General features: G+C 33.9%; 2 protein-coding genes and 2 long non-coding RNA genes across 4 annotated transcripts; 1 reads left to right on the plus strand and 3 right to left on the minus strand.

The window, feature by feature from the left end:
* Positions 1-477: 477 nt before the first annotated feature.
* Positions 478-5598, minus strand: LOC133188658 (sodium/nucleoside cotransporter 2-like). The gene is made up of 11 exons (XM_061324165.1): positions 5571-5598; positions 4210-4513; positions 3467-3608; positions 3030-3221; positions 2584-2745; positions 2352-2477; positions 2008-2141; positions 1442-1613; positions 1090-1248; positions 669-849; positions 478-593 (listed from the first exon to the last, which is right to left on the minus strand). The coding sequence occupies exons 1-11, from the start codon at positions 5596-5598 to the stop codon at positions 478-480; spliced, it is 1716 nt and encodes a 571-aa protein (XP_061180149.1).
* Positions 5599-11645: 6047 nt separating this feature from the next.
* LOC133188786 (uncharacterized) lies at positions 11646-12605 on the minus strand. Its single transcript, XR_009721313.1, has 3 exons — positions 12548-12605; positions 11940-12041; positions 11646-11717 (listed from the first exon to the last, which is right to left on the minus strand). It is a non-coding gene; the product is annotated as an uncharacterized LOC133188786 (long non-coding RNA).
* Positions 12606-12715: 110 nt separating this feature from the next.
* LOC133188788 (uncharacterized) lies at positions 12716-13327 on the minus strand. The gene is made up of 3 exons (XR_009721314.1): positions 13213-13327; positions 12923-13027; positions 12716-12765 (listed from the first exon to the last, which is right to left on the minus strand). It is a non-coding gene; the product is annotated as an uncharacterized LOC133188788 (long non-coding RNA).
* A 10460-nt stretch (positions 13328-23787) lies between these two features.
* Positions 23788-25219, plus strand: LOC133188320 (soma ferritin-like). The gene is made up of 4 exons (XM_061323698.1): positions 23788-24013; positions 24253-24399; positions 24673-24798; positions 24888-25219. Exons 1-4 carry the CDS (start codon positions 23909-23911, stop codon positions 25023-25025), a joined length of 516 nt encoding a protein of 171 aa, XP_061179682.1. The 5' UTR covers positions 23788-23908; the 3' UTR covers positions 25026-25219.
* Positions 25220-26773: the final 1554 nt, after the last annotated feature.

Consider the following 26773-nt stretch of genomic DNA (forward strand, 5'->3'; position numbering starts at 1 on the left):
AGTATTGGCTAGAGAGAGTTGATTGACTATATGTTGTACGTTGCATTCAATGAAATTTAGCTTCAGACTCTATAGATAAGAGAATTTCAATGTTAATGAAAAGCGGGTTGTCATGGACGCTTGCGTAACATATTTGGGGTGTTTTTCCAAGCTTACCGGAAAGGCCCGAAAAGGTAGTTAAGAAAAGCTAAATTTTTGTAGCAATTCTAGAAATAACTGGGCTCTTCAGTCTTGGCGTAATCGGGCCTAAATTACTTGTACTTCATTGAACAGTTAGACGATGAAACACAAAACCTCAGATAACATGTATTTTCAGATGATAATACGAAACTGACATGGTATCCTCCGAAAATGTCCTACCATGAACTCGAGTATGTGTATTCTAGTACAAAAATGCCAGCGCACGAGAGAGTTCGCAAAAATAGAATTGATAAACTATACAGCTAATAGTAAAAATCTAATTTCGACAATGGATCATCAAGTAACAGGTAAAATTGTCGTCACATTTAAAGTCACAATAGACAGTGTAGTTAAGGTAACATTGGATTCAAAGGTATATCGTATGTTTTCTACTTCGTCCATGTACATCAGTCCTAAAAAAATAGAAAAAAATGTAATTAACGTGACAAAAGATAAAACTTTTAAAGAAATTGTTGCCGCAATTTTACCTGCAAAACAAGCAGTAAGCAGGCAGGCGATGCTTCCGGCAATCCATGACGTCATGACTAATTTTGCTAAGTCTTTCCTTCGCGAAGGAATGAGAGCGCCAAGTCCGGATAAAGTTATTCCGATTGTTGTGGGATTAGAAAAACCACACAGTGCGTATGTAGCTATTGTTTCTGCCCTTCTCTAATAAGAAAAATATTGTGAAAAATTGAATATTTTAAACATGAGCGTGTGTCTGGAGTACTCCACAACAATAAGGGATTTTTATTCAGTGACCCTATTCATAAATGTATGTTGATCATTAATTCTTAAGTCAGCTTATTTTGACTCTCGTTGATACATATGTACATCTGTAATTATTTGCAATGAAATGTATTAATACTCTTTAAAAAGATCTCTGTACACAAGTTAAACAAATATTACCGATATTCTATTGGCCTTGATGTATGTTCCGAGTCTCTCATAGCCTACAAATTCATTGATAATGGTTTTTAGTCCCACCACTTCTCCGACTACACGACAGTCTGACCAAGGTACTCCCATCAGGAAGGCAACAGGAATCAGGATATAGGACAGAAGTACCTGAAACAGGAGAGTCGTCAATTTACACTTGCAAAATTTGAGAACTAGAAACAATGTCTGACCCATTAATAAACATCGACAATTCTATTTTTCTCGTTTCTCTGGTATAATAAGAATTTTTTGACTAGATACAGTTTTCCAAAATCTGAAGAAGTTCTTTATTTAAAAAAAATGCCTGGGTTAGTATTCTCACGTCAAGAGTGAGTCCTTCGATGTCCACTAGACTTCCGAGATAAGAAATGACGGCATTGATGAAGTGTAGTATACTGAGGAAGGCGATTAGACTGGCTACTACAGCAAACACTACATAGATTGCTTCTGCTGACCCCTTGGCTGCCGCATCGATCACGTTGGCTGTTTCTGCGCTGAACAATAATATATTAAATTTTGTAAGTCTCAATTTTTATTAATGTCACTAAATTCGACTTAAAGTAAAAAAAAATCTTTGCGCATGTCTCTATTTATACATGTATATCATTGCTGTTTTTCTAAGTAAAATAAATTTTCTTAAAATCTTTTAAAAATAATTCGTTTTGTCAGTAAAATAAAATGGCTTCTATATCTCTAAAATATATCTAAAGGTCAAAATTGAGAAGAAAATCAACGAAATTTTAATTTAGGCCAAGTAACGACAATTTTCAACATACATCTATAAACTTTGGCCTGTTAGGTATTAGATAAAGATTTTTGTCATAAGTTTATTGCATGGTGATTATCTCCTTTTTTTGTAGGGAAAAAAAACGTTGAACGCGACAATACCCGCTTCTATCGTCTTCTAACTTTGTAAGGTTTCTTGTTTCCGGCTCATCAACTTCCGGATATATTATTTTGGATACCGCCAGTCCGGCAGGAGCCGACATTAGAACTGCAGTGAGGATGTGTGCCGAGGATATCTACTGAACGATAATTAAATTACATCATGTATAACATTAACCATTCAAAATAAATTCTGAATATGTTGGCACTTATGTTTATACGTAGAACAAATGATAATTTCGAAAACAATCGTATGTTTTACCGGATACTTGTATAACTTTAATTTAAAATGCTGGAAAATGGCATAAAATCAGGCTTCATTTTTTAAAAAGTCCTTTACAACTTACTCCATACACAACAAATAAACCAAACACGTCAGCCGTAACACTGGCAAATCCTGCCGTCATGATCGCGTGGAGTTCAGAATGCGTCATCTTTTCCAGATATGGACGTATTGTAAAAGATGCCTCAGGCTGTGTAAAATGTAAGGATATAAAATGGATAATATTGCAGTTTAGAATTAACTAAGCAATTCAAAGCTTTGAATTGTGAATTTACCAATTTTAAACTGGAGATTACCTGCCCGAGGAAGATACTGGATGTGGTACACAAGGTTTCGGCCGCGGAGGTGCCCATTGTGTAGTGCATCACGACCGCCATCTTCTTAATAACAGACTGCATTATTCCAAAATGATACAAAATGGACACCACAGAATTAACATATATCACCGTGGGCATCAGCTTCGAACAAAATTTTAAAAAGTCCTCTTAAGATGGTGATTTAAAGTCTTTTTGATCAGAGAAAGCTTGAAATATTCACGATATTTTGAATGGTTTCATTTTTCTATACAAAAAAAAACTACTTTGAAAAAAAAACCCAATTCAAAGTTTTGTCTTAATTTTTACTAAAATGTTACTTTGACTTCTTAAAACTCTGAAAGAGAAACTGCTAACTTATTGCAGTGTATCTGGAACCTATGTCTCCTACTGAATTTACACGTACTGTTTGTCAATTAGCAATGTACCTTGAAAGCAAATTCAAAGTCCTTGTAGTTTTCGCCAAAGACGAATTCCACCCCAGCGATCACGTGACTAAGGAAATTCTCCACTTGTTTTCCAAGAAAAGAAAATGTTTCTTGTCCGATGCTGGTTCTTAGTACGAAGAGCCCAAGCAGAACCTGCAGTGTGAGGCCCCACACGACAGGCCGGGGGTCAACCTACAGGTAGTGGATGCAAGAGAATTTCGTGCTAGTTACATCTGGTCAATTTTCCAAGTTAGTTTCGATTGGTTGTATTGTAATGAGAAAAAGGGGGGTCTCCTGCTTTACTCATAAAACTTTTCGTATTCATACATTTCTAGCCATATTTCATTTCAACCAAAAGAATTTTAAAACGTTTCATTTTCGTTTTCGGACAAAGGCCAATAACCCCTGATTTCACAAATAAGAAATGAAATCTGTACCTTGGTTTTGTGATAGGAGATTAACCAACTAAACAGCAATAAGGTAAATATTCCACCAAGGGAAATGAGGTTTGTGGGACTGGACAGATTGATGAAGATCATGGATACAGTTAGTATCAACGATGTCCCACCATACATGATTCTGCGGGAAAAACGTCAATATATAAAGGTTTGCAACACCTAAAGTAGAAAATTCGTTTAAAGAATACCGTAAATTTAATAATGAATTCAACCAACTGTCATGTATATCGATTTTGAAAATACATGTAGAATATAGAGCATTCCATCGCTCATGTAATGATAATTCTGTTTATTATATACCCAACTGTTTGTCACTCAGTTTTACTGTTGAATCGCGTCGAGTTTGATCTGATGATCCGCGCCTGTCAACTTGACATGATACGGCTCTTCGGATCAAGTTACTGTTATAATGATAAATTTATTATATACCCCTTTACAACTAGCAAAATATAATAAAAGAAAACTTTTTGGATCAATAACATAACTTTTATCCATTAAACAAACCATTTTGTCAAGGAACATTTTGATGCGCGAGAATAAAAACGTCATTTATCTGTGTACTACGTCATCAGTTTCAGAGAGGGATGATATGGACTCAGAAAACCACAGTGTGGTGATCCGGAACGTCGGATCACACCGTCACGTGATTGCATAAGTTCAACAGTAAAACTGGGTGAAAACAGTTAGGTATATAATAAATATATGTACTTAAATATACATACATACTGAATTTTCTCGACTTAAACATGGAAATATCGTTCAGTTTCCTGCATCGTAAGATTTCAGCCACTCGATCTCCGAATTTTCTTTTCACAAATATACAGCTCACATAGAAACATACAAGCACAGTAATACATAGGAGAGGAATGGCTTTCTCAAAGTTCATCACCATGGCAAAGGCGAAGTAAACAATATAGGCCACCAACAGTAGACAGAAAACACCTTTCTTTGCCATTATCTTTATCTCTGACGACCATACTCTTTCTTCCGATTCTGGCAAAATGGGAGGAATTTCATCTTTCTCCTCTAAACAGATATTCAAATTAGGAACATATGAGTATTAATTTTCTATAAATATGTAATTACACATATATCAATCAGATTTCCTTTCAAATTCAAGAGTCGACCGGTAAGCTTCCTGGCCATTAAATTCCGGAAAATGGTTATAAAGGATAAATGTTAGCAGATATACTTTTAGTACTGTGAAATGCTTGAGTGATGTTTTCCGTGAACAGTATTTTTCAAATTCCAGTAACATTTGGGTATCATTTTGTCATCTTTAAAGTAGCTCTACGTATGAATATTTTTTTCACATTAAGTAATTTGATCTTAAGTCAGTGTAAGTACATGTAGAATAAAAACTATTAGTTTTTATGATTTTTTATAAATTGTGATTGTTTGATAAAAAATGTGACGTTTGTTGGAAGCTTTCTTTGCTTGTTCACCTGTCGGGTGAACAATGGAACAAGATTACGCATCAGAATAAATTCACAAAAATGTTTCCTTTAGAATTTACATTAAAATCTTTTGAATTCCATTCATACATAGGAATACTACTTATCAAGTCATCTTTTAAGTGAAGTCAAAATGTAGATTTTGATGCATCTTATAACGATAATTTTCTGATTAACTAAATTCTCAATGACCGTCGGCATGTTGTATTGCTCTGTTCACCTTATAACCTCTGTCCAGTTGGTTTCCTTGAGATCAAAAACTGAGGAAATTGATGCTTTTTAAGGTACGTAATAGTCCTTTTAAAGTAATCTAAATTCCTAATTCCCCGTGTTCTCAGGACTGCACACCTGCACGCATTTTGAATTTGCGCACAAAATAGAATTGTTTCATTTAAAAAAAAATAAACATGCTGATTTATATACAAGTTCACTATCCTTTATATATATATATGGTGATCAAATTATGTAATTGATAATCTTAGTATTCCTGAGTATATGCCTTTGCCCTGACCTGAATCTTCATTCAAAGTGAACTATGAAAGACATCAACTTCAGCAATTCCACACTTTTGCTTTACGATTGGTTATATATTTATAATAAGGAAAATTAAACTAATTTTCATGTCTTACCAGTGGAGAGGTCGTCCTTAGAGGCCATTATTAGATTCTTGATTAGAATGCTTTCAAATGTCTAGGTAGCTATCTACATGTGTTGCGAAGGTCAAGTGTAGATTTACGACACTTCAACAAGACGTGAAACAAGGTCATATTTGAGAGAATATAACACAAATACGAGGAAATGGAGATCTACTAAGAAGCGCTTATAAACTTTTCCATATATCATTTTTTTCATGAAGATTTGGGATCAATCTACCCCTCACCCCACTCCTCGGCTGGCTCCACCTCGCACTAACGTATCGTTTCTACATTCTAAAAACTTAGATAAAACTTGACATTAAGAGCCCTCTATACACTGCACACTAGAGAGTTCGGATTTTGTGGTATTTTTATGCAGATAGAGTGATCTGCCCCTTTGATCAAGAATAAAATAAATTGAAATGTACAGTTTATTACTTAATTTGTGTTCAAATCAAGCATTCATAACACTTTAATAGGCCAAGATGAATAGATAGAACACTTCATTTGCAGGTATTTTGCCCACTTAAGTAAACAGCAGTGATTTATGTTCATCAGTACTTCATTGTCTTTGAACATTTTTCCTGGGGGTAAATGCAAGGCACCCCATGTTGAAAATGTGATAGATAAGCTCAATACTTACACCTTTACACACTATAATTTTCTCAATGTACAAAAAGTATTTTCCTCTTGTGTATAGAGGGTCCTTAATTACCTATCTTAATCCTTTAAAAAATCTTTATATTGGGGGAAAATCTTTTTTAAAAAGCTTCTTTAAAAGAACAGCAGGTACGTGATCATTCATATTAATATGCAAGCATTCTAAGATAGAGTAATTAAATTCAAGTTTCTTCAAATCAAGGCCCCTGGGGGTAGGATGTGGCGACAATTGTTGATCAGAGTTTTATACGATAATGTAAAGGGGAAAAACTTTAAAAATCTTCTTCACAAGAACAATAGGAACATAATAATATACTTAGGCATCTTCAGGTAGTGTAGATCCAAGTGTGTTTAAATCATTGCTCCGGGGATAGGATGGCCCACAACAGTTAAAACATGATTGTGACGTAAACCTTTTGTTCATGTTGTCAATTCTATAGCTTATTGTTGAGCTAACTCCCCAAACAATCCATTAAGTTACCTGTAAGTGTCCATTCTTTTTGGAAAACTGTCCATTCTTTTAAGAATGGACAGTTTTTTCAAAAAGAATGGACAGTTAAAACAAACAGAATGGAGAGTTACAGGTAAACTTTGGAATGTGTTCAAGAGGGAAACAAAAACAAATACATTAAATACTTTTTAATTTACATCTAAATAACAAAAAGAACGGGGAGATCAAAGTTAATCCAGAACACAATGTCTGCACAGCATCCACTCGATTTTACTCTTTTAAATCCACAAATGTTGCACATTATTTCAATACTCAAAACTTAATTTTCAAAAAACTTGAATTCAATTGACACAAATTCACATTTGATTTAAATTTCGGAAAAATCATTCCCTTGAGGAGAATTCATTTTCAGATAGAAGTACGTCTAATATTAAATCCTCCACCCAGAAAACAGTTTGCACCATGAACACTACACTGCTGCAGTTAATATTTCGGTAGAAAATAAATAAAAATGAAACATTTCCAGATGTGATTTGAAAAACATTTCAGGTCGAAGATTGGTTCATGGCTAATCCAACACTGAACACAATTTGCATCTCACCATTACACTGCTGCAGTTAATATATCCTCAAAAATAGAATTCAAATAAAACATTTCCAGGTTTGATTTGAATTTGATCATCTGTATCTGTTGTCGAACTTCATTTTGGGGTCAAAATTTGGCTAATGTTTCTTTTACTCTTACTTTTCTGTTTCCAGATCCAAATATCACTAATTTTGTGCATATTTTGGTTTAGTAGGTTTTGATTCTGTCATATACTTTCTCCATCACAGGAAAACATGTATGCCTCTATAACGCAAACTGTAAACTGATTTTGAAGCATCACATACTTGTATAAATACTAGTATCCCACAAAATCCACCTGTAACTGTCCATTCTTAAGACAAAGACCTTTTGTTATTTGCATCTGGAAACACAATGCCTATTCAAATTGCTCTGCATCCCTAGCTTACCTGTGACTGTCCATTCCGTAAACAATGAATTTGTCATTGTATGTGTGCTACCTGTCATTTTGTACATTTTTTATTTAATTTTCAGAACAAAGGAAATCATGTTTTAAGTAGGAGAAAGGCTGAAAACTGTCCATTCTGTGAGAGAAAGAACTAATCTCGGGCCTACGGCCCTCGATTAGTTCTTTCTCTCACAGAATGGACAGTTTTCGGCCTTTCTCCTTTACAGAATCAAATTTTCACTTGTGATTATGTATTGAAAAAATCGTTTAAAAATCATCTTTTTAATAGCAGGGATATGATTTATTTAATATATATTTACATTTCCAAATATTTTCCTTAAGATTCTTTGCAAATTAGAAAAATGTTCATTTTCTCATGAACTACCATTGATGAGCATGAATATCTCTATTGTTACGTCATAATACCGTACTTGACGTCAAAACTATAGTGCAATCTGTTTTGCTTTAAAAATGGCAGTTAAATTGTGGCAACTCATCAGAAAAATAATGTAAATATAAGAAATGAATTGAATTTTTGAAAATTCATGAGGTACATGAACTACAACGCTTCACGCCGGCATATTTATCATGAAGCGCTAACGCGCTTCATGAAATATGCCGGCGTGAAGCGTCGTAGTTCATGTCCTCATGAATCTTCAAAAATTCAATTCATTTCTTAAATATATACATGAACATGTATCCTCGGGTAGTGTAGATTCAAGTTTATTCATTTTTTTAAAGTCATAGACCCCGAGGGTAGGATGGGTTCAAAGTAGGGTATCAAAGTTTTACCTGGGGATATATATGTACATGTAGGAAAAATCTGTAAAACAAGAGGCTCATGGACCACATCGCTCACCTGAGCAGATTGGCTATAGGAAAAAGTAAAATTCAGTTCAGTATTGAAAAGATTAAATGTATGTGATTGCAAGTCCCCCCCCCCCCCTCCCGAGTGGAAAGCGGGGCATGATTTGTTCACACTTGAATCTACACTAACTGGGTATGCTTTCACATTTTTTTTTGACTAATCATGGCTTTAGAAGATTTTTCAAGATTTTTTTTTCTAAATGATTGATTTTTTTTAATTGTGGCTCCGCCCTTCCCCCGGGGAACATGATTTGAACAGACTTGACCTACACTACCTTGGGATGCTTCTGGATTAATATGACTAATCACGGATTTACTGTTCTTGGGAAGAAGTTTTTTTTTAAAGATTTTCCTATATATCCCAATGTCAAACTTTGCCCATTGTGGCCTCACCTACCCCGTGGGGTCATGATTTGAATAAATTTGATCAACGCCATACCTGAGGATGCTTTCATATAACTAATATGGCTTTACTGTTCTTGAGAAGAAGAATTTCCTTATAAACTCCTATATAAAAGTTTTATTGCTCATCGTGGCCCCACCCTATCCCCAGGGGTCATGATTTGAAGAAATCTGAATCAACACTACCTGAGGATGTTTCCATATAAATATGACTAATCATGGTTTTGTGGTTCTTGAGAAGAAAATTTTTAAAGATTTATCCTTTTTATTCCCATATAAAACTTTGATCACCCATTGTGGCCGCTCCCTATCTCGGGGGGGGGGGGGGGGGGGGTCATGATTTGAACAAACTTGAATGTACACTACCTGAAGATGCTTCCAAATAAATATAATTAATCATGGCTTTGTTGTTCTTGTAAAGAAGACTTTTAAAGATTTTTCCAATATATTCCTGTGTAAAACTTTGTTTGCCCATGGTGACCCCAACCTAACCTCTGGGATCATGATTTTTTCATACAAATTGTAAGGCCATTATTTTCACACAGAACGGATTTGCCTGTTTACCCGATCATGACAAGAAACACACGGCGGGTGTGACCGGTCGACAGGAGATGCTTACTCCTCCATGGCAGCTGATCCCACCTCTGTTGGCGCTGCTCATAATTTGTATAGAAAATTTTCACTGGATATTTGAGTATGTTCTCTGATCTTTATCTTCACATTACACAGGCAGAAATCTTATCTTGTAGACGCCATTACACCACACAACCTAATTCTTCCGGCTGCATTTGCATTTTTCATTTTTCTCAATGATATATAATATCTAATTTTGCATTTTCTCTAGCATTTATGATACTGCAATATTTGTGTTGTATTTTGTGTATCCTTTTCATGACCAAACCCAAACTGTTCACCTCTGCATTACATTAAAGTATTTTTCAACATAAATATTATGAATATACATCACCTGCACAGATTTCTGATCACACGTATGTAGACCTAGGCTATTTGGTCTTGCAAGCATAGGTGTGTGCACTGTTTGCTAGTGACGCAAGACTGGTGATAGTATTTGCTATGGATATACAGTTTCATAACAATTTTTCTTAGAGATCCTTACGAAGCAATTTCATGGGGGGGGGGGGGGGGTAAATATACAGAAATTCTTGACGAGCTAAAAGAAGAAAAAAGGCCATCAGACGTTATTTTTGAGCAGCGCAACCGTATTACATGAATCTTCGTTGTCTATTGTAAAGTATAAACTGGCAGAAATATAGAAGGGGTGCGCCTATCCCCTTTTACGGTTCCTACGGTCCTAGAATAAGTATATGATGGTCATACACTAATATCTTTAACAAATTCATCTGTACATGTACCACTAAAGTATACAACCTATTGATATTAAAAATAACAAACAACGAGACGCAGACTTTACAGTTCTCAAGCACTTTATTAAAAAATAAAATCTACTTATAACTAATCTAAAAATATACTTGCCCAAAAAGGATTTAAAAAAAAAAAAACTTCACCAAAATAAAAAATATATAAATACACATTTGGAAAAAATATAAATGCCTTTATCACCTCGAAAAAAATTACATAAACTAGCAGATAAAATAAAAACAACAAGAGAAAAAAATAAACCAAAACTTTCAATAAATACCATTCAAATAAAAGGATGCAACAATTTTCATTAATTCAACAAAACAACATAAAATAAATGCACCAATCATTTCGCTTGAAAAGTCTTTGTGTAAAGGCCAATGGATAAAGGAAAATATATAACTAACAAAAACAACAAAAAAAATCTTACAAAAAATAATAGAGAGGTTAAGCATTTGACCGTGTGCGTCTACGTGTACGTGTAAACTTAGAAGTGTTTTTTTCAAGTACACGTAATTAACATCGTGTTCTGTTTAACAATCTGTACGTGTAGCGGTACGTGTAAAACTTCAATTCAACAAGTCACTTTACAATCCATTTGTATCAAATAATTCTATGACTTTGATTAAAAAAGATACAGAGATGTACGTAATAAACTCTCATCATCACAACAAAAACCGCCTGAAAAATATACATTCTATAATTTGAGTTTAAGAAGCTACACGTTCTTTCCTACGTGTACATATGAATCTACACGTTGTGTACAACTTGTATATTTACGCGCTATGCAAAACTGATGACGTAAATCACAGTAAATTAGGGGATTTCCCTAGCTACACGTACACGTAGACGTACACGGTCATCTGCTTAACCTCTCTATTATCTCAGTAAATAAAATGTAAACAGATGGTCAGTAAATAACATGCAGAAATTCTTCCGGTTAATCCAGAAATATACACCTTCCACAAACATGGAAGAAAATGAAAATATCCAAGGAGAATGAAAAAAAAAAAAAACACAACAAAAATCCCAGTCACAGCATAAAAATGCACAAGATCACACGCAGCGCTGGTTACCCATCAATGCTGAATTTCCTAAAACATCTGATCAATCTTTTCACTTTCCTCTCATATCGGCAATACTGAAATGAAAATTGAACTTTTCTTATAGAAACAAAAATTGAACGAAACAACACACCTCACAAAGACTAAACCAAAAGCCAAGAGAGAGAGAGAGAGAGAAGGAAAAATCTTAAGCAGATGATGAATATATGATCCACACTTACATCCTTTGATGGCTTCCACTTCTTGTTTGGCCTAAATGGAGAAATCGGCCTGCTTCTTTTGGTACCCTTCATCTCATCATAGTCCTGAAAATTAAATAAATGAAATCAATATAGACATATAAACAAGCAATTTGTGATTACATACTTTATAGAAAAGGTCGTTCGATTTCTTTTTCTAGTATGATTTTATTTAAAAATAAAAGTCAAAAATTTAAAGTCATACGGTAAATTGATTGTTTATTGTTTAAGGCCGAGTGGGCAGTACTTCATACTTCGGTCAAAAGACATAAAGAAGAGATTACTCACAGACACACAGACAGGCTTTGTCTTTTCGTCCGTCTCTGATCCTTTCTGTTTTGGGGGGCTGTTGAGTGAACCACTTGTTTCTTCTTTTCTCTGTGTCGAGTGCTTTAAAAAAAATATCAATTATAAAAGTCTTCTTCTTTTTACCATAACGTCAACATTCATGTGTGAGAAATCTTAAATCATCATCTCAGTTGTATTAAACATCTTATTAAAAATTAATTACAAACAATTATTGAAACATCCATGATATTGTATAAAAAAAAAAAAAAAAAAAAAAAAAAAAAAAAAAAAGCTATTTTTAATGTTTTCTTTAAAGTTTTAGACATGGACAGTGATAACTATAATCTAATCAAATACATGTAAATATTTCATGATTCGTTTAAATATTATAGAACAATTCATTTTAACAAATGGGAGCTTTTTAAAGAAGTAGTTTAAATTTGGTTTTAATTGAAATGAAGAAAATCTTTGCTATCCCGCTGCACTTTTCCTTGGAGTTTCTGATTCGATCATTTATTCAGATCTAGAGCAATAATTATAAGATACAAGCACAGTACAAACTGGATTGAAAATTAATCATAACTAAGCTGCAATTAACTGATGCTCACCAAGTCAGTAGTGACCAAAGGGTTCTTTCTGACACTGCTGGCTTCATACGGTCCTCTTCTTTTGTGACCATCCTAAGGAAATATAATTATTTCACAAATGTAGACATCCTCACAAAAGGGGGTCACTGATGCAACATTTCCTCTCTCTTTATCGTGCTAGTACTCACCCCCAGAACAGACGACTTTGCTTTCCTTGATCCGTTCTTGGTGTTCACGTCCTAACATAAAAAAAAATATTTATGTTTTTAAAAATATATACCAATGTCCTGTAAGTGTCAATAGCACTGATCTACATCTGCAATAGTTGGAGGGCCAGTATGAGTGAAATATTCTAAAGAACCTTAATCAAACAACAAATCTAAATATAAATCCTACCTCGACAGCTTTCCACCTTTGGCATAACTCCTTCTTCAGGTGTCGAGGGCGAGGGAAGGCCTTCCCGGAGGTTTCTTTAGGGGTACTTTCTGCCGGAGTCAAGGACTGAAAAGAACCGAGAAAGGTTGACTATAAGAAACCCAAGAAGAACACAAGAAACATTATAAGACTTTAGGGTGTAACCCTCAAGTTCGCTCTGCAAAAAAAAAATCCCTAGAGTTCCTTCTTTCAAACAAATCTTCAATTAATTGTAAAAAAAATAAATAAATAAATACGAGCACAATACATACAGACACACAGACAGGCTTAGGTTCTCGGTCAGAATCCGTGTCCTCGTGTCTCTGGTATTTGACTGAGGCATCATGATTGGGAGCAACCCCCTCACGGTTGGAGAAATCTTGATTACTAGTCTGAAATGAGAAATAAGTCATTGGCCCAAATGAAAACTATGGATTTAACCATTAATGTGGGGCCCATAATAACATATAAAAACCATTAATGTGCGACCCATATGTCCCTAAAGTAGGGATGGCAACGAATATTCGAAAGATAAAGATAATAACATATAAACAATTTCAACATTAATATTTCTAGAAAAAAGATGTTTAAATGTAATTACGTGATAAAAAATCAAAAACCTAATTCGATCATCACATTTCCATGATGTGAACATATCTACTCAAGGAGGCGTGTTCGTGTTTCCCATGGTAGCCAAGTGGTTTTATTCTTGACCCCCCCCCCACTTCCCCCATTGCGACCCAACCCTCGTTCTGGTATTCATTCTTTTAATATTTAGCCTAAAGTGCTATTAAAGTAATTGTGGCTTTCTTATGTTTGAGAAGAGTTTAAACGTTTATTTTTACTATGCATTTTTTTTTATCTAAAAGTTTGACCACCTTGACCCCCCCCCCCCCCCCGCAACCCCCAACTTCTGGAGTTGTGATTTTGATAAACTTGAATGGCTTAAATCTACTTTCAAATTTGCGTTCAATCAAATAGTTTTGGAAAAGATTTATTTTGTGGAATCTGTGAAAAGTTAGAGGAGAGGTACTGTTACAGAAAATCTACAGTAAAACCAGCTTATAAGTGACTCAGAGATAGGGAAATCTCGCTTATAAAAAATCTAACACTAGGAACTAAAACTTCAACTTTTAAGGACTTGCTTCAAATATAAGAAACTCATACTGTATAACACATATCGATCAGGAAAGTTCAATTTAATCCTTTTTTAGGTGCTTTTAATTAAAATGTATATTTTCAGTTTCTCAAGGATGAACAAAAATAGTTCAGCCAGGAAAGAATGCAGGGCCGTAGAACGCTGGAGGGGGGAGGGTGCTGAAGGGTTGAATTCCAGGATTTGAAGGGGTAATTAGGTTTTTTTTTTTTTTTGCTTGTGCTTTTTGAACAGTTGCTACGGGCTTGAAATGGACGTTCAGTTCCGCAAGAACACGGGCATATTTACATATACCTAATACTTGCAAACTATATGGGTACTAATATAACTAGTACTTCAACTAAGGTATAATTAACCTACAATTAACTGATGCTCACCAAGTCGGTAGAAGCAGATGGATTCCTGACACTGTAAGTCTTGTATGGTCCAGATCTTCTGTGCCTTTCCTAAGACAAGGAAAAATAATTTCACAAATCTAGTCATCTTTACAAAGGGGAGTCAATGAGGCAACATTTCCTATCTCTATCATACTCACCCCCAGAACAGACGACTTCGCCTTTCTGGACCCGGCCTTGGTGTTCACGTCCTAATATTAAAAAATATCTATGTTTAAATACATTTAGTCACTTTTTCTAAGCTTTGAATAGTGCTAGCATATGAGAGAAGTATATTACATTTATTTAAAGTTTAAATCTTAATTTAAACTTATCTATATCTAACAAAATCGCATCTCCTTGTGCCTTTCCGGTAAGCTCGGAAAAACAAGTCATATGCCTATTTACACGCGGTGAGCAAATTTTTATACGCATATGCAAATTTTCACCTGGGTGTATTTTAGTGCTATGAACGAGGGGTAATCAAGATTTGCACATGATGTATTTTTACTCCTAATGCAAAATTTACATATTAAACCAGACCAGGTGCAAATTATCTTTTACATACGAGTAAATTTACTTCTGGTGTATTTCCAGACATGCAACGCATAGCAAAATTAAAACAAGGCTAGAAATATTGAAATTGTCTATAAAATTTAGCATCATCGATTTCGTTAAAAAATGCATCTTTTTCATAATAGTTTAAATCTAAAGTTTAAACTTACCTATTAGTTATAGAAACTATCTAGATAGTAATAGATAAGTTTAAACTTAAGATTTAAACTTTTAATGTAACAGTAGAGTAAACATTGACCTTCTATTGTATTATTAAGAACAGTTATTATTTTAAGTAGCATTTAATCAAGAAATGGCAATGTTCTTCTTTGTACATGGGAGAAATATTGAGTCGAGGAGCAACTAGAAAGCCCAAACAAGTATTTACAAAATATTTTGAAATTGACAACTTAATACTAATTTACATACAGTTTGAGAATGCATGTGAACGCATCGCAATAATTACGTGTACACACACCAAGAGCATGTAAAATTTACACCCATAATAATAAATGAGGGTATGTGAATGAGGCTTTAAATAAGGGAAGTTAATAAAACAAATAAGTAAATGTCACATTACCTCTACAGCGTTCCACCTAGCACAGAATTGCTTCTTTGGGTGCCGAGGACAGTCCTTCCCGGGGGTGGCTTTAGGGTCGGTGGGTTGTGTAGTCAACGATTCTAAAGATTCTAGTACGATTGACTGTAAAGAAATTTTCATAATAACTGATAATAAACTTTAAGAATTTGAACAAACATTTAATAGACGAAGGGGGATGTTTTCAGACTAGAATATAGATGTCAATTTTGACCATACCTCCCACATACCCTACTGAATTACTTACGTATTCCTTCTCAGTCCTGAGAAAGGAAGAAATCTGGCGCTCAAGATCTGTGAAAATGCTTGCATCCTGAAATTATGAACTTTAAGAATCAGCAACTTTATAAACATTCATATAAAACGGCATATCAAAATCTAAATCTATTATTTCTAGTATTTAAAAATTTTAGATAATGACAATAAGATCCAAAAATGGATGGACGGACATCCTCGCAACTTCTGAGGTCCCGAGTCCAAATCAAGGCTCTTGGACGTGTGGACTCTGGAACCCTGACGATTTGAAGATGGTAGATGGGATACTCACTATACACTTTTTAGTTGACTCCATGAGGACGTGATTTACATTTCAAAGCTAAATCATAAATGTTTTCCCCAAATACATGTATACTACCAAAACACACACACACACACACAAATGAGATGGACGTCCATCCCAGTTTCTTACATATGTAGATCAGTGAGCTACAGATCTGCAGCTTTTGGGACATGAATACGGAGACAGGGATTGTTGAAGTCGTATAAGCGATATAAGTGTATAATTTGATAAATAACATGTTCATCGACTTTTAGTGCACATGTAAAAAGTAAGTCTTTAAAAGCAAAATTATTTTTGACAGTGTGTTCAGTAGTTTTAGTATAATCAGTATATATGCATTACACCCCCAACCCACCCTTCATTTTATTTTATTTTGAGTCATAGGAATCTCATATTCCAGTTTTCAAATAAATTTACATTCTCTTTATTCTTGATATAATGTTTACAGCTAAACGTAATAATATGTCTACAGACATCTTAGGTTTTGATTGACGGAACAGTTTATCTTTCTGAACGCCTACATACAAACATTGCCTAAAATTTAAAATTGTTAATCGATGCTTTACCGTCTTATCCATGATTTCATGCATCGCTTTTTCTGTTTAGGTTGTTCAGAAAACACTTGTTTCCAAAATTTGTTAGGAGCAAGATAAGCACATCTGCTTACTTCGCCTTTCTAACAAGGAATGAAGCGTAATTATAACGTAACTATATTGAGCTAAGCAACAGCGACGTCATCAACCAATCAACCAATAAAAAATCAAGATCTAAAAATAGGTTGCTATACTGAATGTTTGTTCATTTGGAAAAGAGAAATTATTGAAAAAGAAGTCCGAATACTTACTGACACTTTAAAAATGACTGTTGATCAATGTTTATTTTGTGTGTATATTATGACTTAATAAGAATATTGAAAGTGGATACTTTGGCGGATTTTTCCGACATTGACAGGAAAAAGAAATAGGCTATACTCTTGCTGCACCGTTTTTTTCCCCCCCTAATTTATTTATTTATATATTTTCTCATTTGTGTATGGAAAGGCCATTACTACATAACCTTCATCCGAATATACCTAGAGATATTTAAAAAATTAATCAGACCCACCAACTTTAAACCATTTCATTTGACTTTTCAGTCGTTCTAAATCAGAACAAACTTCTTGTTTTAGAAAGAACTGAATTAATCGGAATTCCTAAAAAGTCTATAAAGTGTGATTTACCATCTTATTTTCACTTTCAGGCATTTCCTTGACTTGATAGTCAGTTCAGTTAGTAGCTAATGCAGAAGTTTTCGAGTTATCGTGAAACACGTCCGATCGCTTCTAGTTGTCCGCTAGAAATGAGCCGTTACCAACAACAAAAACACGATTCTAAAGTCACGATGACGTCATAATGGAGAAACGCAAGCCAATAAAAAGAAAGGTTTCAAGCTCCAATATTTTGTTTTCGTAAAAATTGAAAACCTCTCAACTCTTTAAGGTATGTATATGTAGTATGCGGATCTACTACACGAAAATCATTACGAGAAAAGGTTTGTTCTGAAAATTTGCCATAATCTTCATAAATATTTACAAGATGTCATCTGAATAATTTAGAAGTTTGCGTATGTAGAATGCAAAACATGTATCGCTAAACAGTACAGTATCGCATTTACACTGTACATACTTGTATAAAAACTAATATTAAAGAAAATGCATTTAGGGTGGCAGGGGATTGCTGGATCTGCTTTTCAAGTATTCGAATTTCCCACTCTAATATATCGTTTTCTCACAAAGTAGCAATTTCTATACATGAAATTCTTTTAGCGCTCAACATTATTGTTGTATCTGAGAGACCAGATTTTTTATAGACCAGAAGAAAAAAAACTCATTAATGAATAGTCATTAGATATCAAAAAGTTTTTAGAATGAAAATTTACCAACATGCCCACGGCATCGCTGTGATCAAACCACTGAGATTTCACTTGGGCGTCGAATTAATTACTATCCGTGTAATATCTGAGATGTAATATTGCAACAATTGATATGGAAAATATTTCCAAGATCAAGAAGATAAATACGAATTCTTTGGTTTGTTGCAAAAGGTTTGTCAATGCTTTATGGATATAACTCTGCTTTATCGATACTTTTTAAGCTGTTTTAGTCTGCATGGATAAATAAATTTGTTATTCATTTCAAATTCCTAAATACCTATGGCTAGGAAGAAAATTAATCACAACTGAAATTCAAACTCTCTCTCTCTCTCTCTCTGAGAGCGAGATGTTAAACATTTTGTTGTTGTTGCCCCCCCCCCTTTTTTGTAATGATATATAAAACAGTGTTTTTTTTTTTGTTTTTTTTTGTTTTTTTTTACAAATGTAAGGCATATGTAACACAGAGGAGAACTGAATGACGAATGAATGAACCAAAACAAACAGTACAGTGTATCTTTCCTCGGAAATTGTAATTATCTACTTAACTTAGAAACCTGGAATTAGATCCTCCTCTTTATATCCTGGTGTAAACGGTTTTAATTAAGATGCATGCATGCAATATCTTAGTATTTTATGAAATGATAAACACACATGTAATAGTAAGTAGATTGAACTTCATTTCACATATTAACTCGTTAAACAATAATGAAAACAATCTACTTGTACCATTTTAGAGGAATTTTTTGAGAGATTTATTGAAAGCAATGCTCGGAAATATGAAATCTGTGATATTAGGCCAGTTAAACCCAGGACTTAATTTATACCAGATATTATACCAGAGATATCTATATTCTGTTATTTATGCCTCCGTGTTATACCAAAATGAATTGAAAACAAAATTACATTAATTGTTTAGTTTTCTGCGGAGGCCTCAAAAGATTGCCTAGACATCATATACAACTGTCTTTCACTAATTAACAATTTTCAATTGCCAATGAGTACATGACTAATTAGTCATGTACTCGTTGGCAATTGAAAATTGTTTAATAGTGAAAGACACAGCAGTGATCTACGACTTTGTCATGGTTACCAGCAGTAAGCACATGATGGACAGATACGCTAACGTTCACTACTTACGAGGTATAACAAACACATCTTCACAAAAAAAAAAAAAAAAAAACAACAACAACAACAGAAAATGTGACATGTGCACGTGACTGTCTCCAATAGTAGTTGTCGATAAAGAAAAAATAAATAGCAGACTTGATCAGCAAATAAGGAAGTATTTTATTTAGAGAAGATTTAAGTTTTAAATTTTTTCGACAAAAAATTCACATTTACGTATCAGATTGTATAAGGAATATGCTAATTTATGTTCAGTTGTTATTTTTAAAGATTCACAGAAAATAATCAATCATGCGAATATGAATGTCAGCTTGTCGAAAACATGACAAGTCGAATCATATAAAAAAAAATGAGATAATACAAAATATACATATGCCTTGTTAAAAAATGATTTAAAAAAAAAACAAAACAAAACAAAAAAAACAAAAACAAAAAAAACAAACAACAAACAAAAATGATTATTTAATCCAAGTCCATCTAAATGAATGCCTTACAAATAGAACAAAATTAACACTTTTTCACAGACTGGTGTAGTTTTTATTCTGACGATAGTATACAGAATGAAATCTTGAGTTTTTTAGTCCGAGGAGGGATTATCACATTGCTTGTATCTTTGTTCTTTGTAGCCCATCGTAATTTTTTTTTCAAGAAAATGCATTTTACTTCCATTCATAATATGTCATATTATGTCGATTCGATATATCCCAGTTAGCTTGAAATAAAAAAAAAATACCACAGAGTCTGACCCATCTGTTTCATATTTGGATATTTAACTAGAAAAAGACGTTAATGGTAACCAAACAACCAAGGTGATGACTTCAACTTTTCAACCGTCAACTTCCCTTACTTACGCAGCAATCACCTGCATATGGGGTTTATGTCTCTCAGTTGATTCGATACACAAGAGCATGCTCTACGTATGAACAATTTTTAAAATGAGGCAAGCTATTGACAAACAAGTTTATGAAACAAGAATATCAACAGTCTCATTTAAAGTCAGTGTGATAAATGTAGCGACAGTGCTAGTATAATCACAATGTTTCTTTAATACATTTTTTTTTAATAAATTTGTGCTTTGATATGGTCCCCGATTGTTGTAAGACGATGTTTAGTGCCGTATACAAGTTATTTTCTTCGCTGTTTAAGACTTTAGTGTTGTTATAATGTTAAACTAACTGTTACCGATAGTTTACTTTGGTGCATGTATACATGATCATATAATTAAAACTCTGAATATTTATCTATTAAATTGTTACCTGGCCTGGCATCTTTTCGCCACATGGTTGTTTTTCCGGAAGTGTGATTTCCCATAATGCAATTTTTTAAGATGTGAAAAGTTGTAAGCGGCGATTTATTTAAATTGTATGCCAATATTTCTTTAATTATTTCATTATGTTGTTTTACTTGTTTATATTTTCTTGTGAAACATTGGCACAATTTTTTTTTTTTTTTTTTTTTGCCGTGGGATTTGGGGTACCTCTATCGTGTATCGCCTGTGATTGGTTGATGATCAGTGGGCGATGTATCTGATTGGTTAGCTTATTTTGTGTCATTTCATAGTATCTGTAGTAAGAACGCGGACTTGCAGCAGTTGAATAGTAGACTACACCACTGTATCAAGGTGTGTTTAATTTAGTTCTTTTGGGTTAAGTTTGATAATATTAAGTGGTGTAGGGGAAAACTTTATTCAGAGATTGAATTATGTCTATTTACAAGTATAATACTGGTTTAAATAGATTCTCAAGTTTACTGGTTTATTACCTGTTGGGAAATATATTTCCCAGAATTAAGGAATTTTCCCCAGAATATTTATTAGGTCTAAGGTACAGGTGTAGTTAGACTTGCACATGGAATATTCATTACTGCATGGATGAGGCACCAGTTATAGATGTTTTTATTAGTATAGAAAACACCAGCGATTTTGTGAAAATTAAACAGTATTGTTCCCCAAGGTTCTGTTCTTGGGTCTTTACTTTTTTTAGTATATATAAATGACCTACCATGTGGACTCTCAGGTCTCTCTAGACTATCTGCAAAAGACACATGATCATCTATGTCAAACACCTCTAAAAACTTGAAGGATTTAGAAAAACTTACTAACCATGATCTAGGAAAAATTAATCAATGGTCAAAAAACTGGCTTGTAAAATTTATTTCTGAAAAAAACTCCCAAAATATTAATATTTGGCTGTAGTGAAGATGAAGTATCCAAACTAAGCTATAAGTTTGACAGTCAAGAAATCATTCCATCTTCTACTCACTGTCATGTTGAACTTGCGTTTTCGAATTCTGGGAAATGGACAAACCACATTGATAATATTATTAAAAAGGCTTCAAAAGAAATTGCAGTTCTTAGAAAATTGAAATTATCATTAAATCGTGATTTTTTTTAAACAAAGACGTATATTACATTTATTAAGCCCTTATTTGAATATGCATCAGAAGTATGGGATGATATTTCCGTAGCTGACTGTGAAAGGCTAGAGAAAATTTAATGAGAAGCTGCACGTATTGTAACTGGACTTCCTATTTACTCTCCCCGTAGTCTGATTAAAACCAGCCCCCCTTCTCCTTTCACTCGCCTGACGAGTGAAAGAGAAGGGGGGGGTTTAATCAGACTGCTCTCCCCGTAACTCTTTATATTATGAAACAGGATGGGAAACACTTGCTTATAGACGAGAAAAGAAAAAGTTATGTTTAATCTTTAAAATAAAACATGGTCTCGCCTCAGAGTATTTTTCGAATCTATTACCTCCTGAAGTCTCACAAACAACCCAGTATGATTTACGAAATTGTAATAATATTGTTATACCCAAACGTAGAACGAACTTATTAAAAAAACTCCTTCTTTCCATCTTCAATATCATTATGGAACGCCTTGCCTTCTGAAATCAGAAACTTTGAAACTGTAAATGCTTTCAAAAATAAGACTTCTTAAATGTGAATCTCCCCCAAATTATTTTTCTTATGGTGATAAAAAAACAAACTCAATTTTAACTAGAATGAGACACAATGTAAGCATCCTTAAGTCAGATTTATTTAAGGTTAGGCTTTCAGATAACACTCAGTGTTCTTGTGGATATACCAATGAACACACTGAACACTTTTTTTTGTATTGTAAAAATTATGCTGAAATAAGAGCAGAACTATTTCACACTATAAGAAATAACAAAGAAACAATAGACCTTGACACAATTCTATTTGGGGACCCAAACTTGGGACAACAAAATAATATGAACAATGTTAAAGAGGTACACAAATATATTAAAAAAATCGAAAAGATTTTTATGAATAACCAGCGTAACAATTCTGTGTCTATTACAACCCCTTTCCTTTCTTTCTTTGCACCCCCCTTTTCTTATTTCCCTGCACTTTTTTTGTATTGTAAATTTGTTTGTTGTACATCACGTGTATATGTATATGTCATTTTGTTTGTGTTGGAGAGGACAATTCTAAGTTGGTAAAACTTGTGTCCAATCCTTTTGATTATACATGGCCGTAGGAACCGGGGGGGGGGGGGAAGGGGGGTCCAGAGAGTCCAGAAATAGGTGCTGAAGTGGGTGACAGTTTTCTTCTCATTGTAGAATTTATGTATATAGGTGTATTACGTTTTTTTAAACATGGTTATCTCCATGTTTCGTCTTAAATATATGCTCACTAACTCGCATTTTATTTATCCCCCGTAAGAGTTATCTCTTCTTATCAGTGGGTCAATGAACCTTAATTATTTAGCCGAATTAATTAATAATTTAACATTATGATAATAATTCTATTTTGAAACTGCAAGCCTTTCCCCTTTCTATCAAGACGAATTAATATTGTTTGATTTTAAACATTAAATTATTTGGAAATTAAGTTTTATGAGTCTTACATATGCCTACGCATTTTTTTTTTATCATTGTCGATTTTTCAGATTTTATGTTATTTATTATAAAGTACAGAGGACACTGAAATTCCAATACGACAATACCTCAAAATTGAAGTAAATGTATATAGAGAGGGTTTTGTGAACGATGAGGTCACAGCACATTTTTACTTATATTTATGAAGCATAAGCATTGTAAAGAGTGGAAGTCATTTTATGTGTGTGTGTTGTTGTTTTTTTTTAACTTGATGATTCAGTGAGAATTGATGTTAATGTCACTTGACAGCAATTAGCGTCTCTGTTTTCTTTACCTTAGATTCCACCATTATATTTTTAAAGGGCCTTCATTTTTGCGTAACCATGTTCTCAATTTAAATCTAAATTGTAACCTCACAGAGACAGTGACTGAACTTAAATCTCATAGAATTTGATAGTAAGCCATTGTAATCAAAAAGTATACAATAATATTTATCGTTGTGCACCTTATTTAGGTCATCTGAATCTTTATGAACAAACTTATTGCTGATATCCAGTGTGTATTGTTTACAAAACATTCAAGAAATCAACAGATACCTGTCGAATTGTATAATTTTGCAACGTGATCGCGCTCTGCTTAAAGTACGCATTGACAATTGAAGGTTAATCTTTGAACTTTGAGCCCTTGAAAGGTGACTCCGAATGCTATAAAAGCAGACGACAGACATATTCACGCCATACCTTGTCTTGCTGCGTCAGTGAACGTACGGACAAACCAAAAATTCTTAAATCCATCTTAATACAAGATATTTTTATTTTACCATCAACAAAAGGAAATTAACACCAACAATGGCAGAGGCACAGTGTCGTCAAAATTTCCACCAAGAGAGCGAAGCTGGCATCAACCGCCAGATCAACATGGAGCTGTATGCCTCCTATACCTACCAATCCATGGTAAGTCTATCTGCTTCAATAACCTGATTTCAAATACTCATTTTTGCTTTTTTTTAACTTGAAAGTTCAAGAAAATGTTTTGAATTTTCTATTGACGTAGAAATCTAGTTTGTAAAAATGTAGGAATTCCACTCAAGGAATCAACACAACTTTAGATAACGTATATAGGTTTTTTTTTTATCTCCTCTCATATCACCGTCCAAATTACGATTTAAAAATTTGTCGTCTGCTTGTTGTAGTCCTTCTACTTCGATCGTGATGATGTGGCTCTCCCTGGATTCAGCAAGTTCTTCAAGAAAGCTTCTGACGAGGAGCGAGAACACGCCGAGAGGCTGATGAAGTACCAGAATAAGAGAGGGGGACGCATCGTCCTCCAGGACATCAAGGTCAGTGGTACGGGTATACTCAAAGTCAAATGAAATTTATAAAGTGGGACACAGAACGTGCATTGTATCACAGTATACAATCAAGGAATATTTACGAAAATATAGATTGGCATTGTAGCCGAAAATAGCTGCAGATTTCTAGCTCGTGGTCTGAAAAAAAATGTGATGGACGACCAGATCCAGTTTTTTCATACCAGCGAGCAACATATCTGCAGCTAAGCCAAAAATTGATACTAGTATAGTGTTTTAATTTTTTTCTGTGATGCTTTATAGAAACCCGACCGTGATGAGTGGGGTACTGGCCTGGATGCCATGCAGGTGGCGCTTCAGCTGGAGAAGACTGTGAACCAGTCTCTTCTTGACCTTCACAAGGTCGCCGACTCCCACAAGGATGCACAGGTAAAATAAATACGTAGTTTACACGCTTGACAATGTAATAGCTTTTAAAAGTTTACATTGCTTTTAAACATAAATCCGATGAATTACAGATGACTGACTTCATCGAAACGCATTACTTGGAGGAGCAAGTGGACGCCATCAAAGAGATTTCAGACCACATCACGCAGCTGAAGAGAGTCGGAAGTGGATTGGGAGAGTATGAATACGACCGCCGTCTTGACTCTTAAAGGTCAAAGTTCAAAAGGACACTCAGTTATACACCCTTGAAAATTTAAAAAAAAAAACTTTTTGGGGACATTGAAAGCTGGAAAATGTAAACAATTTTGTTATTTTTTAATAGATTAGTGGAAAAAAGAAAATATAAGAATATGGGTGTAAAAAATGTTTGAAAAAAAAAACAAATAAAAATTGTAAAAATTTACTTTGTGCTTCATTATTTTATATATAGCACAGAAAATGTGATGTTCTGTTCTAAATAGTCAATACTTAAAGCAAAAATACACATCAACACTCTCATACAGTTGCGGTTACCTATATAATTATTGAAACTTGATAAATAGATTGCAGCAGGTGTTTTACGTCGTATGTTCCAGCTTCAGGGCCTTGCACACTAATACCTTTTATATGACAAGTGCAAATATTTTTTAAAAAATCGATTTCACTTGCACTTTAAAACTGACTAAATATAATACTTTGTTTAAACTTCGATGTTTTGCCCATTAGACAGGAGGACTAGGATCATCAAATCTTGAAAGTTACTGCATCTGCGGCCTAAGGGTGCAAACAATTCCAAAAATAGGCCATTGCGATATACTTTTGTAAATCTGCAGCGATATTTATATATGAAGCCTAGAATTATCAAACTTTTTAAAGCCATATATAGCGTATCAGAGCTATTATAATTAAAATAATAATACGAAATTGAGTGTATATAATGATATTTGTTATATACGCTGAAATTAAAACTCTCACCGATTTTGAACTGGAAAAGCTGATATTTCTATGGTTAAATTGGCTTTAAATGTTGTTGTAATTGTGTTGAATATCTGGAATTTTACTTTTTCATTTTTTTTTAGATAGATGTCTTTGATACATACTAACTTTGATACATAACTTGCACCTTTGAATGTAATGTAGTACAAGGGTACTTCTGATTTTTTGCTTGTTCTACAATTTACCTGAGGAACGTTTCTAGGCCCCTGGTTCTTATTATAGACTTAAAGGGGCTTAGACACAAATTTGAAGTTAATGTTAATATTTTCTCAAATTTTCTATATAATATCATGACTTGTATGTTGCTAGAGCAACTCACACGGAAATATAATAAAAACGTATTCAGGAACTTCTTTTTTCTGGATATAATCAAAACTATACGAATTTTGGGACGTGTTTGATTGATACAAATCCTTGCACTGTCATAAATTGGATTTTATCCTTAATACTTAAGATAAGTAAAAATTGTGTTGTGTATTAATGAAATTTTTTAAAACTATAATCGCGAAATTCATAGTAGAAATGTGAGAAAGCAAAACAAATTCACAATTATAGCCAGTCCGTGCTCAGTGATGTGTGCAGAGTTTAACAAATTAAACACACAAGGTAAAACGTAGACATTAACAATAAAGGAGCACGTGCCCTGATTCAAAAACAAATGATTGACGTGATGTAAAGAAGAATGTCGTTGTTACTGAATTCTAAGAATATTCACGTAAGTTCAATCATTTAACTGGTTTTATTTTTTGGATAAAAGTGGAATTTTAAAATGTAAACAATGTAACTGTGACTAGGCCCCTTTAATAGTTTATATTTATCTTTTTAAGCTCACCTGAGCTGAAAGCTCAAGTAAGCTCTTCTGATCACACCGTATCCGGCATCCGTCTGTCTAGCTGTCCGTCCGTCTGTAGACTTTTCACATTTTCAACTTCTTTTCAAGAACCACTGGGCCAATTTTAACCAAAGCTGGTACAAAGCATTC

Source organism: Saccostrea echinata, unplaced genomic scaffold (genome assembly GCF_033153115.1).
Source record: "Saccostrea echinata isolate AGI-Se365-2 ecotype Australia unplaced genomic scaffold, CSIRO_AGI_Sech_v1 ptg000016l, whole genome shotgun sequence".
In the NCBI taxonomy this organism is placed as follows: domain Eukaryota; kingdom Metazoa; phylum Mollusca; class Bivalvia; order Ostreida; family Ostreidae; genus Saccostrea; species Saccostrea echinata.